The 17,326-nt window shown below is 46.0% G+C and overlaps 1 protein-coding gene across 4 annotated transcripts in view; it reads right to left on the reverse strand.

Moving 5' to 3' along the window:
- Positions 1 to 17,326, reverse strand: part of LOC100645231 (serine/threonine-protein kinase MARK2) — a 48,197-nt gene that overhangs the window by 26,575 nt on the left and 4,296 nt on the right. The window contains exons 1-2 of one of the 4 annotated variants that reach the window (XM_012307893.3): positions 13,465 to 13,853; positions 9,771 to 10,520 (exon numbers count right to left, since the gene is read on the reverse strand). The exons of 1 other annotated variant lie outside the window; for it this stretch is intronic. In XM_012307893.3, coding sequence (XP_012163283.1) covers positions 9,771 to 10,181 — 411 coding nt within the window. In that variant the 5' untranslated portion in view covers positions 10,182 to 10,520; positions 13,465 to 13,853. Of the gene's footprint in view, positions 1 to 9,770; positions 10,571 to 13,464; positions 13,854 to 17,326 lie in introns of those variants that run through there. 2 more of the 4 variants (XM_020863104.2, XM_048408378.1) reach the window with 2 other exon arrangements.

Raw genomic sequence — 17,326 nt, forward strand, 5'->3', positions numbered from 1 at the left:
TTGCGACGATTGCGACGAATACACAGGCCTTGTATACGTTGTCCGGCACGAATTTCTGATCGATGGAAATCGATGGTGGAAGGTGTCGATACACGGAAGGACAGGCAAACGAGGAAGAAACGAAAGAAAAAAAACAACTAACGAGAAAAGAAAGTGGATGGCACCGATGTTACGGTACTCCGCGCGATACATCGAACCGACCGATAAAGATATGCCACGCACGCGTCTTTCCAAGGTGTTGATTCGTCGATCTTCGAGTTTATTTTTTCACTTGCTTATCGCTCGATGGTCGCTAGTAGCTCGCGCTCGAATACGAAAAGGCACGTTTTCTCCAGCCGAACGAACCGACTATTCGAATCGCCGGGGAATAGATATCGCTCGGCGGAAATTGTTCGAACGGAACGCCGCGGTAAAACTCGGAGAAAGCAACTCCGCAGTTAATTGCGAAACGGATCGGGGTGCGTTCGATGGAAAAGTTGGAATCGTTTCGAGTGCAGGTTGGTAAGCGCGATAAGAAACGCGTCTCTTTCCGTTGTAATAATCTCACGGTTGGCCTCGATGGCGGCGCGATATCTAAGAAACGGTACCGATTTCTCGACCAGAATAAACGCTTCGCACAAACCTACGGAAACGTATGCAAACTTCTCGCATTATCGACGTAAACGGATAGAGAGAAGAGAAGAAAAGAAACGAAGGAAGCAACGAATCTGTAGGCGGTAGCGAACGAACGTCGATGGAAGGTCGGAGAGGAAATATTTGTTCGATCAACCGTAGTCGTAATCGTTATATCGTTCTATATCGAATACACGCAACGTATCTCTTCTTTGACTGAGTCACCGGTCGTCCAAGATGGAACGCTCGTGCGACGCGGCGGACACTTTGCGAAAAAAGGCGGATCGATCGCCAAAAAGGAACGAACGCTGCGAGGTTGCGCGTCAACGGTCGGCTACGAACAACTGGGTCCATTTCCCCTGAACGATAAGCGCACGACCGGCCAACTTGACTTCGTTAGACCGTTATCAGCGGTAGATGCTGATAAGCGATACAAGCAACCTAACTCGAGCTCGATTCCGACGCCCAAGTTGCGAGAATCTCCAACACGACCGAGCCAAAGAAAAATGTATTTTCTCCTTGCCGGTGGGAGTCACTTTTTTTTTTTTTTTTTTTTTTAATCGGAACGACAACAACGATGACGAGTAAGTCCTGAAGACTGATAAAGGCGCATCTTCAAACAAACTAACTTACAGAGCTAAGGCGAGCCCTCGTCTTTTTTATCTAACGATAAAAGTATCTACAATAGTTCAAAGTATCTGGTAGATACGTATTGCTCGAGGATTATCCGAAGGAGTTTCGCGTCGTAATTTTATGAGAAGTCTGCTTGTAATCGATTTTCGACGGATCGTTTCGTCGCCACGATTCTCCGATTCGGTTTGCCAAAACGAAATTCCCCTTTACGTTCAGCAGATGTTCTTTCAAAAATTTCCACGGGAAAGGACAATTTTTGAGCACTGTATCGTGATCGATAATAAGAGATTTCCGTTTTCGCTTACTCGCGTCGAGCGATTGGACAGGAAACGAGTGAGGTCAAGGAGAGACGGAGAGGGAAAGAGAGAGAGAGAGAGAGAGAGAGAGAGCCTTCTTATCGTTGGCAAAGATGTTTAAATCGCGATTTCCGAGAAGGTTAAAACGTACCAAAGACAGTAAGCTATATCTGTATATCTGGTCTGGAGGATAGATTCGTTGTCGAGACGATAAAGCGGAGACCGCGCATTCTGCTTGCGCTGAATAGGCAGAGGCAGTAAAGCATAAGTCGCGGTTAAGAATGGAACAGGTGGCTAACAAGGCTAACCTGGAAAAGATATCTCACTCTCGTCCGATCGAAATCGCGCTTCACCCACGTGAACTTGATGCGAGTTCTCGTTTGCATTCACCGCGTGGCAACGTGCGTACATAAGTAAAAACAATCAACGCGAAGCAGCAGCAGCCAACTGTTCGCATCGAACGTTTACCAGCGTTCTGGTCCATCGAGCGCGGATACTTGGATATCGGCCGGTAAGCAACGCTAAATGTTTAAACATTCATTTCCATCGTACGCGTATTTCTCGTGGTTAATTCGGTGCGTAAACTTTCCCTTAAGTAGGATATTAATCCGCGTATCGCGAATTACCCAAGATACAAGATAAACGACTGGTTCGAGAGAACTTGGCAAACTACGCCTACTGACGTACCAATTAGTCGTACGATTCTCGAGTAACGTGAAATTACACGCAGGTTACGTAAAGCCACGGCGTCCACCTTCCTTTCTTTTACATTTTACCTTTTCGTTTTCAGGCTTTGCCCTTTTTCGATCGTTCCCGGTCTATCCTTATCTCGTTCGTTGGATAAAGATCAAGGAACCGTGTACAATTGTCGCGTAACGATATTCTTAAGAGCGTCGAGTTCGCTATTCGAGTTGCGAAAAGAAACGTATTCTATACGCGTAAAACGATTCCATCGAAAGCGAAATCGAGGGAAGAGTCGGAGGAAGGAGCGATCGAGCGAAGAAGTTCGTGCGACGCATCGTCGATATATATCGCGTACATGTAAATTAGCGAGGCGCGCCAGTTTTCGCACTTATTCACTGAGTTTGCCCGATTGTTTTCGATCGTTTCACGTACGAAAACGATAAAATCGTGAAAAGATGGAGCGCGTGTACTCGACGAACGGCCACTGAAACGGCTCGCGTCGGGCAGTCTCGCCGATCCCCGATGAGACTGCATCCGGTGGACGCGACGAAGCGCGTTACGTGCCGAGCCATGCCATGCCGCGCCACAACCATATGCCACGCTATATGCCGTCTTCGGCGCGACGCGAAAACTTCTCGCGAGTGCGAGCGCAACCGCGTACGCCAATTGCGGTCAACTGTGCGCGCGATCGACGAAAGCCGTGCTCGTGAGTCACGCGCGCGATTGATCACCGAGTCGATCGAGTAAACTTCGTTTCTCGTCTCTCTCGGCTGTCGGCGTTCCTTTTCCAACGCGATCGGCCATCGTGTTAAGAGCTCAAAGTGCAAGTGCCGATAGCAGGTCTGTATTTGATCGCTTCGGTACCCTCGAGCCGCCATCTTTTCTACTGCCGAGACCATCGACCTTGAGATCTATCGGATCACGCTCGCGACTTCTGCTTTCGCCTGGTTGCCGTAGGCGTACCGAAACGCGCGAAAATATTTTTCTTCCACCTTTCGACTCCGCTAGTTTCATATAAATCCAGTCCATTTCTTTACGAACTTCGTTGCTACAAACAAATCGACATTCGAGCGCTATCATCGTATTTCGAGCTTAGACCTTTGGCTGAAATTTTCCACGACGCCGAAAGCGGAGGCTCTCGCGCCGTTCGAAAGGTCTCTTCCCTCAAGTGTCGTTGAAAGTAGCGGCGAACCATACGACGAATCACTAAGCGGCATTATCAACTAGAATGATCTCGACGAGATTGCGAGCGCGAGATAGTTGCGATTTCTCGTGACCTTCCGTAGACTAGCCGCGTTCGGGGCATACGTTTCTCTAACCTTTCGCGGAGAAGATTATCGCGTCCCGACGTGCACGCTTCACGCCGAGTAAAAATGCAAGTTGACGCGCGCCGATGCAATGGCCCATTTCGCGTTACTTACGCCTCTGACGATCGAATTTCGTTCGATTGGCTTCTACCTTCGATGAACGCGATCACAGCTCCGGCGATTCGGCTCGCGAGGAATCATCAGCTTCCGAAGTTTACGTCTAACCGTTGTTTGTCCATATATGTGTATACAGAGTGAGTCAATAAAAAATACTTTCTGAAATCAATCGTTGCCTATTGGTTTCGTCGAAAAACGTCTTAAACGAATTACGCTGCATCCCCCGAGGGCCTCGTTGAACGGATGCTATTTCATTTTCTATCATCTTGCGTTTTCTCAGATATCAAGGTGATTCTTGAACTTTTTAAACACTGTGCCCTTATATTCGACGTAACTGAACGTTCTCTTCAAAGTATTAAAAAGATATTAATTTATTTATACCGAAGAACCGTTTGTTTGGCAGATACTTTAGCTCCAATTTGTCAAATTGAACGTACGAGAGGCAAGGAAAGGCGTGGGACGGCATTCTTTACCTGTTTACGTCACCTGTTTTTCGTACGTTCAATTTGACAAGTTCGAGTGAAAATATCTCTTAAACTAATGGTTCTTCGATACAAGTAGATTAACGCTTCCTCGTAGAGAATATCTAAACATATACGGCGCCGTTTAAAAGACTCAAGATCAGCCTGATATCTAACGTGATATAAAACGCAAGATATAAGAAAATAAAATTGCATCTATCCTGTCGAGTCTCTCGAAATGCAACGTAATTTATTTAAAACAGTTTTCGATAAAACCAACGAGTTAACGAGTTACTTTAGACAGTGTTTCTTATCGACTCACCTTGCACGTTAGTCAGGCCGATGGTTCGCGGAAGTGTGACGGTGTGAAAGAATTTTACGTACCTTATCATGCTCTCTATGCATTTACGGAGAACGAAAGGATAGGAAACAAAGGAAACAATGTTAGAAAATAGCTTACTAAATGGAATTTTACAAGAAGAAAGGCCGGTAGAGCCAACCGTTTCGTGTCTACGTTTTGGAAGCAACTAGCTTTAGCCTCTGTAACGAGGCGTAAATTTTCATACCGCGTGTAACGGACTGTTCCGACAAAGGAAATTCGCCGTAACAAAGGAAATTGTGGGGCAGAACGAAGATCGCGCTGGTACGCGACTGGCCGTGAGCAGCGCGCGAGAAAAGAACCCGATGAATCGATGCGAAACGAGAGCCAACGATTACGAAGAGTCCTTTTATCGTAGTCGCATCTTTTCCCGTTTTGTTATCGATCAGATCAATGAAAATCGATAACCGCGTGACGACAGACCGACGATGTCGCGAGATAGCATACTTTTTTCTGTTGTCATCGCGGACATATCGAATTAGCGATACACGCGTCATAGACGGCGAACGAAACGAAGAAACGCGAAAAGTGGGAGAATAGTTGTTTACCGAAAACCGACTAGACATCATCGATTCCGCGAACACGATCGACCAAGTAATTGACACCGATTCGTCAGTGACTCGCAATTTGTCTTCTTGCTGGCATCTCTCTCTCTCTCTCTCTTTCCCTCCCTCTCTACTCGAAGATACGCACGACGATCGTTTCCTTCTGTTTTCTTCCACTTCCATGGTTGTCGTTGTTCGTAGTCGCAAGACAGGGCCAGTTTCGTATTGCGAAGGGTCTCGCGATTATATTCGTTGGCGATCGTCGCATGGAAGATAAACGACGAAAATTCCAAGCGATATACGCACGCACGACTCGGAGTTGAACTCTCCGTATCGATACACTCGAGGTGAGACTAATCGTAAGAAATTTCATTTAGCGAGGAACGCGAGTCTCGGTATCGATGGAATATTCCCGTGTAGGCCGTAACCTCGCAGAAAAGTCAGACTTTCGCAGTAACCGAGTTACATTCGACGCCTGGCACGCCCCTTTCTATCATACAGATAATTTACCAGCACCTTCAACGAGAAACCCTGTTCTCGTACGGTCGAGCGCACGCTCGTTACGACGGCTGCGAACGAGGAAACAGAAGAGAAAAAAAGGAAACGATTTAAAAAGAAAAACCACGCGGCCACAATCTCGATACGAACTGGTTAGGTTTCCGTTAACGTACATTTGCCTCTTCCTTCTCTGTTCTTTCGGTTGGCAAGCGATCGAACGTTTCCATTCCTCTTGTTTCCGTGATTCCAAAATCGAATCACGATAATGGGTTTATACGCGTTGCTCGCAAGCGCCGAGAACGCTTCGCGCGAAATACCGATTCGTTGTGTTTGAAACGAATAATTTCCTAATCGCGTTTTACAACTCGATAAACAAACGATGATTCTTATCGGGTTTTAATAACCTTCGGAATAGCCACGGAACTCGTTCTGCCCTTTTAAATAATTCATAGAATTCGAATTCCCCAGAACTACACCGCGTACCGACATTGGCCCGTCCAATTCTCGGATCGACCGACTGTTGCAAAATGTATGGGAGCAATGCAACGTTGTTTTCGCGTAACCTACCTATTCGTGTTGGTCTATGCTTATCAAAGACTTTTTCGATGCTCGTTATACTCGCGAGATAACGAACCGTTCCGCTCCTCGTTTACATCGAAGGAAACGTTCAACTTTCAGATGAAAGAACCTGTAAAGTATACGTCTCGATAGCGATAACAATTTTACGATTTTCATGGAATTTGTTTGCGACTTCGACTCTGTGTTTCGCCACCGTCCAAGTGTAACGGAGAAGAAGAAAGACTACGCGGAGACAATAGTCGAAAACGTAGCGTTCGTTGCGACAATGGTTGCAAGTAACGAGAATATGTCGAAGCATCTAAACCGACTGAATCAGGAAACAAGGTCTAGCGTCTACTAATTGTTTATCGTGCACGTGTCCGCCCGATATGACCTAGCGTTGGCTTTCAGTTGTGCAAACCACGCGTATGAAAATATCCAAGTTGGTTTACATAATTCTTCCTTAATCGGTATTATACGCGCAATTGGGAATTTCGAATCGACATACGAGCGCAGTTATCATTACGATACCAAAGTGTCGATTTTCTTCGTAATCATCGCAGGCGAATCGATACTCGATATACGGTGACAGCTTCCTCGTTTCGACATGCGCGCGAACGACGTTCCTCGAATATTCGACGGTACAGCTAAATTTCGAATTGCTGCTAATTACGCATTTGTTACATAGGCGCAGCAAATGCACGCGTCGGTTCGCAAACAACCACCGATGACGTCAAGCTCGTGTAATTTGTCCGACAAATTTCTTTCTCTTCTCTTCTTGCCCGATCGCGCGAAATTCGATCCGAACAACCAGCGAAACGCTAAAGAAAAGAAGGCGGAATGGATCGTCAAAGAAACTGCGAAATCACCGAATATCCGAGGCTGCTCGTTACGAAAAACGTATTTCACCAGCTATTATATTTTAAACGGTGTCCAAAATAATTTTCAGTAAGACTACAGTCGGCTACGGAGGGGAATGTCGATTCGTTAGATGGAAACGGCCTTGATAAAACTCCCATCCAATGTCCGTACAAACGTTGCATATGCACGTACGGATGGACAGTCCCCTGATGGCTATCGCGGAAGTGAATCGTTTAAAGTACATACGAGCCGTTGTTAGCCGGTGTCGGCGAAAGATAGTTTACCGTCACCAATGGCAACTAGCTGTTTTTTTTCCAGCGAGTTTCACCTCGGTAGCAAAATCGCAACGCTGGATATTTGGCGAAACATCGCTATGAACGTCGTAGAAAGCTGCTACCGTATCTCCTCTCCTCCTTGCAAACGGATTTTTCCATTTCCATACAAGCTGTTCGTAGCTTTGTATACAAGCATCGTAAGAATATCGGTACGTACGCGTGTTGGATGCGATTGCACGTTCGTGCTTCGCGATACATACATAATACAATGTTGAAAGGGTATTTAGCTCTTAAGTAAATGCAAGCTTGCACTCCGAGTTCTTTTGACCCCCGATAATGTACGGAATAGATAGCACAGCCGAAGTGAATTTTAATAACTTCGCGTCGTCTTGTGTAACTCGAACGAGAGTTTCGATATGTCGGTTTGAGGATAGGCGTGGCTCTGATCGAAGATTACGATGACCTTTGTAATTGGTTGGAAACTAGCGAAATACTATCGGACGTTGATCGCTGATAGACCATGGCGAGTCGAATCGCGAAATACAAGAAACGTAGACGTGCCGATTTCCTCTTATTCTACTTTTCTCTAAGATCGCGTACAACCGATCGTGTGAACCGTGTACACGTTGGATGACGTCACTGTAATCATTACTAAAAAGACACCGCCCACTCGACCAAGCTTTCAATCTCCGAGAAACGTCTGGCGTTGCAAACGAACGCTATTCTCATATTCAAAGGAAGAATAGGTGTTAGTCACGTATGTAACAAATAAATTCGTTTCGTTTCGCTAACCTAATAACGCGATAAAATCGCGCGTCCAGTTCGCCGTTTATCAAGGTCACGCATGTTTCATAACCATCGCTATATCTTGGCGATGCAGAAAGCGCGGATTCAACGAGTTCGTTACATCGAAATTGCGCAAAACGATGAAAACGTTGGATTTGCCTTCGAAGAGATCGCGAAAGCGAAGAAAGAGTAGCTACGTGTTGCGCGTATTTTCTCGATATCGAAAGAAACAACTTGTTGAAGTAGACACGGAATCGTTAGACGATTAAGTTGGCGATTTAAGCGGAAACCGATGGCGTATGATCACGCAGCCGAGTTATACGGTAATGTGCACGGCTGCGCGTACATTCTTCGATGGTGAAAGGAAAGCGAGTCGAGAAGCATACGCCAAGGTATGTATATACACTGTGCGCACAGATAATCGAGAAACGCACACTATCGTTCTTCTCACCTTCGTAATTCCTTGTCTGCTGTCTCTGTCTCGAAGAATGGGTCGTACGGTATACAGCGAGACGCTTGATCAAATTAACAGACGTACGAATGTTTGGAAAGAAAAACGCAGACTCGTACGAGAGATTAGATATCGAGAACACTACCTCGTCGTTATGGCGTAAGTGTGATGTAAATGAGTTTTCGTAAAAAGGGAGCGGCGAAGTATACACCGCCATCGCTTAAACAACGAACCGAATAGATTTCCTCTATCAGCAGACCAATCGACTCGTTGCGTTCCAAAGGAGCACCCGGTCAAGAGAAACGGGCGTTTCACAATCTACGATACATCTACGAGAATTCATTGTTCCGCAACGAAGGAAGAAGTAATTATCGTTTTCGTTGGAGGTTGCAGACGCGCTAATCAACCTTGTTTCGACGTTTCTAAGCAAGTCGTGCGCCGCACGCGTGTCACCGTAACACGCTCGAATCTACGATACGAGTGGAGTCGTTTTGCGACGTCTCGGCTCGTTGTAACCTTTTGCGACTCGTAATTCTAAGGGCAATTAAGCAGCAAACAATTATGCTATTGACGAGTAGCACAGCTGGTTCGCGGAGACGCTCATACAATACCCTTATATTACAATAATTAAACAAGATCCACAAAGACGGTTCGTCGGAATTCGCACCGCTCGAACACGCTCGCGATGCAAACAAGAACGTTGTTTCTTTCTTGCGAGCTTGGTCTTCGTCACCTTGCGCCGTTTGGCTCTTTTCGTCCATTCTCTTAAGATCGAACGTACGCTTTTTTGTTTTAAAAGGCGAAACTCTGTCTGCAATCATCGATGTGTTGCGCAAGCGTAGATGATATTCTTGGCAGCTCGTCATTGCAGACATAAAGAGAAATAAATCGGTAATTTACGAGAAGGCTGATCACAATGCGATTACGTAAACGCGTGTGAACCGACCGAGCAGAAACCCGTTCGAATGGCACCGTGACAAACGAAACGGTGAACCAATCGAGAAATCTGTAAGGCAGATGAAACGATTGATACGATCCCAGCCAAGCCTGGCCGAACGAAGCACGAAAAACGTAAAAGACACGACGATCGTTGAAAATATCCTCCTTCGCGCTAGACGTGGATTTTCTCGATAAAATTATCTCGACCGGCAAATAGCTTCCAACAGCATCGCATAGATAGGCGACGACAACGACGACACAGATATTCCGTATGCCGTTCGCACGCCTGATGCTCGCGCGAATTATAGCGCGGAGAAAGGGAAGAATATCGCGAATAATTTTTCCACGACACGGCGTCGTTCTCTTACCTGAAGTCTAACGCGCAGCCTGGAGTGTCGTTTTCCGTAAGTGTTCCTGCTCGAATGTTGATCGGAAGATGGCGGGAGAGGGGGCTGAGATCTTCTGGCGGTTGGATCATTCGCGTTGTTCGTTTTATTCCTTACAATGGCCAGGTTATTCGCGCGATTTCCATTTGCCGTCTGCACGGCCGCAGCGGTGTTCGAGGACGGCGCGTCCCGGTGACTTTTTGTCCGACGAAGCAGACGGCGCACGGTATTTTTCACGGTAGCGGCCAGATGTGTGCCGCCACCTCCACCGCCGCCGCCGCCGCCTCCGCCACAGCGTTCGCCAGTTTCGTTAGCCGTTTTATATTCGACCATTTTTGTTCTGATCGTAGGCGCAGGTACCACTTTGTGGTTACCTGTCTCTGTCACGTACATTCCAGCCACGTTGTTGTTCGGCTGCGGCCCAATATCGCCGACTTTTCCTTTCGGTCTTTCTGCGCGATATCTGGCTTGCTGTTCTCTCTCCGACCGCTCTCTTCTTTTCGATACACTCTTTAGAAAAGTTCACACGTTTGTCGACACAACGACGTACCGGTTAACCGATAGACACAAAACGTTCTTCCACTTGTTTCTCACCGTGTATCTCAACGATACATCGATTAAATGGAACGATTCTTTGATATCCTTTTCCACAGAAACCATCGAATCTTGGCAGAAACGCGATAACTCGTTCAAATTCTAGCGCGTACTATCTTCCTCTAGAATTTCTGTTTCCTAGCAAGAAATCGATACACGTTTTACATTCCCTACGCTTTGTACGTTGTCGTCGATTTCAACTCGAGAGGATGGCAAAGTATTTCTACGGGAGAAGAGAAGAAGAGAAGAGAGAGAAGAAGAGGAAGGAAAAAAACGAAGACTCCCGAAAACCAATACGATCGCTCGACGAATAACGTAACTGACTTCTGTTTGCTCTATCGAAAGACCGTCGATCGGATGCCGAGACGAAGAAACACGAGCGATTTTGTGCGAACGAGTATGAATCTTTAAGGGTGCAGGTGTTGCCAGATTGTCGCGGCAGGTGGAAGCGGAGAACTTGTTTGAGTGGCCACTGTAACTTTCGAAATACAACGAGTAAGGATTACAAGCGGTTTTTTGTTCGAGAGTCTAACATCTGCCAAACGTGGCTACCAGTGTACGTCGAAACGATTAAGTTACTTTCACAAAATCGTGAAAAATCCTTTATTCCTTTTAAATAAGATATCTCTCTTAAGAAACGGATCTTAGTTGGTAAATACCTGGTTAGTATCGTAGAAACTTGAAAGAACCGGCGAGCGATAACGAACTAAATCGTTGGCAAATCCCTTTCTGTCAAATTACGTTATCTTTCGACCCACGTTTCAATGCCGTGCCGTGAGATTCCAACGAGTCAGAAACTCGTCTCTTTGCTCGCTTGCCACGCGTCGGCGACAATGGAAACTTTTGCGTACGCGATCAAACCAAGATTACGCGACTCGAACATCGTGTCGACATATATGTATAGTTGCTCACTGTATGCACGCCGGACAATCGAATCGCCCAACGGCATGACAAACGCGTCCCCCCTCCTACCGGAAGAAGGAGAAACAGCCGATGATATTAGACTCGCAAAATGTTCGATATTCCGATAAATCGACCTTGCCTTCAACCTATTACTCAATCATCTTACTATCGCGAATTATGTAATTCATCCGACCGTAGCTAACTCCTTCGGAACATGGTAGGACTGTTCAATCGAAAGAGGAAAGTAACTCGCGCTTAAGTCACGATTCGTTGCAGCTTGGTATCTGTCATCGATTCGATTCGAATACGCGTGTAAAATGCAACACTGTTTCGGTTCAACGAACGCCTATAATACACCTACATGTGTGTCGTTAAGTATTAGAAGTTCGCGATAAAGCAAAGAAGTTTACGACCAGCCGCGATCGGCGAACACGACGTTATCCGCGATTCGTGCTTCGTCAGTTTCCAATTCCCTTCAGACGTAGCCACAAAAGATATCCGGTACGACGTCGTGCAACACGCGAGGGGGAGTTTTTGAGAAGAATTCTTGTCGAGAGTATCGAAATCGTTTCCATTCGCTTCCGCTTCGACTCGTCAATGACGTCTACCTGCTGACTTTAACCCTTTTAGCGCTAGCCGAAATAACACATCGTTGATCGTTCCGCAAACGAGTAAACAACGATCGTGCACAGAGAAAAGGATGTTCGCGTCGATAAGTTTATCTATACCGGATAGTAATGGTCGATCGCTCGGTCAAGTTTAAAGCCACTTTTGTCAAACCTGTTCACTCGTACCGTCGAATTCGCGTTCAAGCGGGGTTTCCGAGATTTTTACGAACACCGGATGCCAGCAAGATCTTGTCGCGAACGTACTCTGCTCAGAACTATGCGACAGTTTTGAGAAAGACAGCCAGATAAACAGACTACGAAAGAGACAGAGGTGGGGGAGAGATAGGAATGGAAGGAGAGTTATAGAGAGAGAGAGAGAACGAGAGCGCGTACCCGACTTCCTAATGTCATTAAGTTAAACTAATTAGGCCAGTTCTTCGATACCCGAACAAGTACGTAACCTTAAGCTATATAGCGGTGCAAACGGAGATCGCGTGGTCCGACCACGAGGTACTTTGCCTCGTAATATTTTCCAGCGAGCGGATGGTTGACAATTTTCGCGCAGACCGTACGCGCGCGTGGCAGACGTCAATGTTGACGTAACCGAGAAGGTGTTCGACGACCCTTTCCATCGACGAACGAATGGAAAATACTCGATCACTTTTGAAATTGCTTTTAACGCGAAGCTCGAAACGAGATCCGTCGAGTTGCTCGATCGGGACGATCACCGGGTTAATAATAATAATAATAAGTATATATATGTACACGTTGCTCGCTGTTTAGGCTAACGAAAAAGTATCATCGGTAGAAATACCGGTTCGACTAGATTTCGCGTCGAAGGTGCGAAAGTTCGCACCAAGTTGTTTCGCGTTGCAAAACACTAGAATTCCGAATTTTTCTTTGGGTTTGCCAAAAAAGCGACAAAGAGTAGAATAGGTGACGGCCGATCTTGGCCAAACCTGTTGCATCAGCTGAACGCAAATTAAAAGACAATGATAGCGCACAACGAGCCTACCAAACTGGTCGCGCAATGTCACCGATCCGTTCGTTACTCGCGTCACGCGTCTCTTCGTTGTTCGCTGCTCGCGCTAAGCTTTCGATCGATAATCGCCGTTGGCCGATGTGAGTCACCGGCGAAAATGTAAATTCTTCTCGCGATCGATGCGCGGAATCATCGATAAACGACGATGGCGTTTGAAAAAAACACAGCGACTCGGTGTTTTCGATATCAGAGGTCAGACATTTTTAGTTGTTTGTGGTATCAACTTCACTTTGCCGAGCACTGCCGTTAAGCCTACGTAACGTACAGTTATCGTCGATAGAGTTAACGTTCCAGACTTGTCCTATCGCATACTAATTGACGCGCGCTATTATGCGATTCACGGTCGACCTACAACTCGAATTGTTCGTTCGTGATAAGACCTTTCCGGAAGTATTCGAAAGAATGAAACGGACGTGCGAACGAACGAGCGATCGAATGGTTTACGCGCATCCTTCGTTTTCCACGCGTTCGTTCGTTGCAATGGGAAGGCAATGGAACAGAATGGAACAAAAGGATACACGGTGTATACCTTGAAGTAACTCGTTCACCTTCCATAGAGCGCAGCATCTCGAGCAAAACGACAACAACGAGAAACGTTCTTGGGATGGGTAGTTCCCGCACGATCGACACACGCGCGACGTATTGCGATTCCGATCGGGTATTTGTTTATTAAGGGCAGCGACGAACGATAAGAATCGTGTCGAGTTACGAGACAAAAAATCGAAGCGCGGTCGTGTCGATTTCCCGCTCTGTTTACCGTATCGGTCGACGAAAATCGAACGGAAGGACACAGGGTGACTAGCATCGAGCGAACCGCGATCGAAACGGAATTAGCAAACGAGTCGAGCGAGTATGCTGCTCGATCGCGAGTCTCTTGCTAACTGAACGTAGAACGGCCGTGACGGAGACACGCGAGCGCTCCGCTCGACCCGAGCTCTTTCGTTACTGGATCTTACACCGCCGCCGATACACTCTCTCCCTTTCTCGCTCCGTCTCTCTTCTAGCACGCATATGCTCTTTCCCTCTCCTGTTGCCCCCCAATGCCGTCTCGTGTCTACGCGTGCACGCATATCACCGTATCCGACACAACAACGCGTAAACGACAATATCGTCGCTAGTGATTTGTTTAAGTAGCGTTGCCAGAAATCGGAGACGAATCTCTTTCTCTCGTTAGATCGAGTCGTTTCGGCAAGACGTTGGTCAGTTTCGAAAGGTTCCTCGCGGAACACAGTTGCGCACGAACGTTCGCGGTATACCGACTCGAAATCGGTTTCGATATTATCCATTGATAAACGACCGGCGAGACGTCGACCGTGCAGGCATCGATAGCGTTTAACGCCGGTGGCGGGTGAGGTCAGCAAATGCGCTTACGACTTGAACGACGGCCCTCTTTTATGCACCGTACGTTTACCCTAGTCACGTACAACATCGCTGGACGTGCATGCATTTCTGCGTGCATCGGATGCCGCCGCTTGAATAGAAATTAAACAGTATCGCGCGCCTAGATACGTACGTTCGTTGTGCAACGAATATATTTCAAGCGAACGAACGCACGACATAGGTGCGCATGGGGGAAAAGATAACACACAGAATAGACAGATAAAGAGGGTCAGAGGTCCATTAAATTAATTGACTTTAGAAGTCGGTGCATGGTAAAAGATGCACGAAACGAGTCTCCTGAGACCGTGTCCACGGATAAAACGTTTAATGTCAAGGTAAACCGGTTTGACTTTAACGCGGTCCCTTAATCCCTTTGTCCCGTTTCTCACAGGAGATCGCGGTTTTCATCCCAATGGACCTTTCTCCTTTCTCCGCTAGAGCGCCTCGTCTTCGCCATCTTCCGAGTCTATCTGTTTCTCTCGGCGTGTAGACGAAATCGGATAAGTAGATGATCGATCTGTGCGGCGCGATCACGCTGCGAGATCACGCTGTTCGCCTGTCAGAGTGGAAAGTTCGGGGTCGATACGTTCAATGATCGGAAAGTTTCTCGACCCGAAGAAGTCCGCGGATATCCCATGTAGAAAGCGAACCCTATGCAACGGTATCGACTCGATGGATCGTGAAAGCGAGTGAGAGAACGGTTATCGATTCTCGAGTCAGCTTCGCGTACGCATCCTTGACACGATCCACTTGCACCCGTATCTAGATACCGACCTAGTTAATCGTTGGTTTACCGTTTCTTACGGTGAACCGAGCGCGAGGGAGGAGATTTTTTATTTTAAACGCAAAATGTGACACGCACGGGGGGTGCTACGCTGTGCTCTCGATTCAACGATCGATCATCGGATACGAGCCCCCGGAACAAATCGTCCGATACGCTTTGTAAAGTTACGTCGAATCAGTTTTTGTAACTATAGAACGAACGATTCGTGCGTTAAAGCCGGCTACGATAAGCGCACCATAGACCAACTTTCTTATGATTTCTTCGAAATGTTGTTGATACGTTACTTGGTGTATTATCTATACGTGACTCAATTTCTAGAAAACCTAGTCTTATCGAAATTAAGGTATTCCTTTTCAATGTCGAAAATTTCCGACGTGTAATTTCTATGGAGTAAGCCTCCGCAAAAATGCCTTTTTAATTAGTGACGCAAAAGCTCGGTTCATAGGTTGCGTAAAATAGTTAGGGGAATCTTAAAAAAAAAAAAAAGAAGAATTCAGCCCGGACCTTAAGGTTTTAGAACGAAAGAATCGTAAAGTATACAATATCGGTAATTTTGGCGTCCAAATTGCCGTATACTTTACAACATTGCCATTCTCTGTACTTTTGAATTGTTTGTTAGTGCGCGCAATAGAAAGTACAGTCAGCCAAGAAATTTTTTCCTAGAGAGAGAATCTCAAACGTGCACGAAGAATATGGAATATTAGAATGTCAGCGTGTTTTACTTTTGATGGATATCGTCGCGCTACAAATATCTTAATTGAGCTGTTTTCCAGTTGTCCACACTTTTGCTACACAGTCCGTCGTTCTAACGAAAGTGACGCAACGATCGTCATCGTTCCTGTTTACGTCGCTTCGATAACAAAAGAGATCTTGCCTTCTCTTTCGATCGACGAGAGAACAACTAACGATCGAACGCGAAAATAGCTTTTCACCGAGAAGAATGGAAGGTTCCGCGAAGATCCTTTTACTTTGTTAAAGATTAGCAGTTTTCGTAGGAATCCTGTGCGACGCGGATATTATTATTCTCCACAGACGACGAGTCGCGTGTATTTAACCTTCGATTTATCGATCGTCCAAACCTGTGCAATCAATGAGGAGTGGGTGAAGTGCGTCCTTGGCATTGTATTAAAAATAGAAGCAGTCTCGAAAGGACCTACGCACGATAGGAAATGGGTTTAGGGATTAGGAGAAAGTGGACTATCGTCGACGATACGTATTCTTGAAAACTCGATCCTCCTCGGTTTGGAAAGCAAACTAAGAACGGCGACGCCCCTTAAATGCATTGCGCCTCAAACGTATACGGACAAACATATAGCCTGAATTTGCGCGTATTTTGGGAACGGTCGAAAAGATTCGAAAGATTGCTCGGAAAGTTCGTTTCGACATACATTTCGATTCGATTACATTTATTGAATTATGTAGGTGGCATTTTGTTCCACGACCTTTCTCCATCTTTCGGGCGACTCGAATATTCCATCCTTCCAGAATCTCTCAGGCTTCCCGGCGAAAAACTTTTCGATATGACTTTTTATATGGAACAAAGAGTTAAAAATCGGAAGGAACTTTGCGAGTAGCGTTTAACGAGCGTAATATTTCATTAAAAGTGAATGAGTACGTTTAAAGATACTTCTAGTGACGTTTTTTTTTTAATGTAATATACTTGAAAACAATTTCCCCGGAGAGATACGGATGGAGAGATACTAAGCAAAGTTTATTATTTTATTAGATTCCTTAAAAATCGGAAGGAATTTTCTGAGCGATCGATATTATATCAAATATATTGATAACGGTATTATTCAAGCATGTAATGTAAAAACACATTTGTAACACTTCGTTTATAGTATCCACTGCTTCTTTTACCGTTTTAATTAACAGTAGTTAACGTTTTTATAGGATACCGCATGAAATACGTAAGACGCGAGTTCGCGTCTCTCGTCGGCAGTGTTAAGACGCTTCCGATCCTCTGAAAGTCAAAAGTTCGTGACTGCTTCGCTTTAAGGACAAGGAACGATCGCTATTAAATTGCTTGCTTCTAATATTGGCCGAGAGATACGATGGACAAGCACTTTCGTCAATCTCTCGTCGCACGCTCGCTCGGAATAAAACCGCCCACCCCCTCCAGCGAACTTCCCACCGTTCCTCGTCTTTGCTTTCAAACAAGAAATTATATACTTGTTATCGCGGCAAATCTTTCGTTCCAGATGTTCGGGAATAGTAGTCAGAGCAC

Source organism: Bombus terrestris, chromosome 1 (genome assembly GCF_910591885.1).
Source record: "Bombus terrestris chromosome 1, iyBomTerr1.2, whole genome shotgun sequence".
In the NCBI taxonomy this organism is placed as follows: domain Eukaryota; kingdom Metazoa; phylum Arthropoda; class Insecta; order Hymenoptera; family Apidae; genus Bombus; species Bombus terrestris.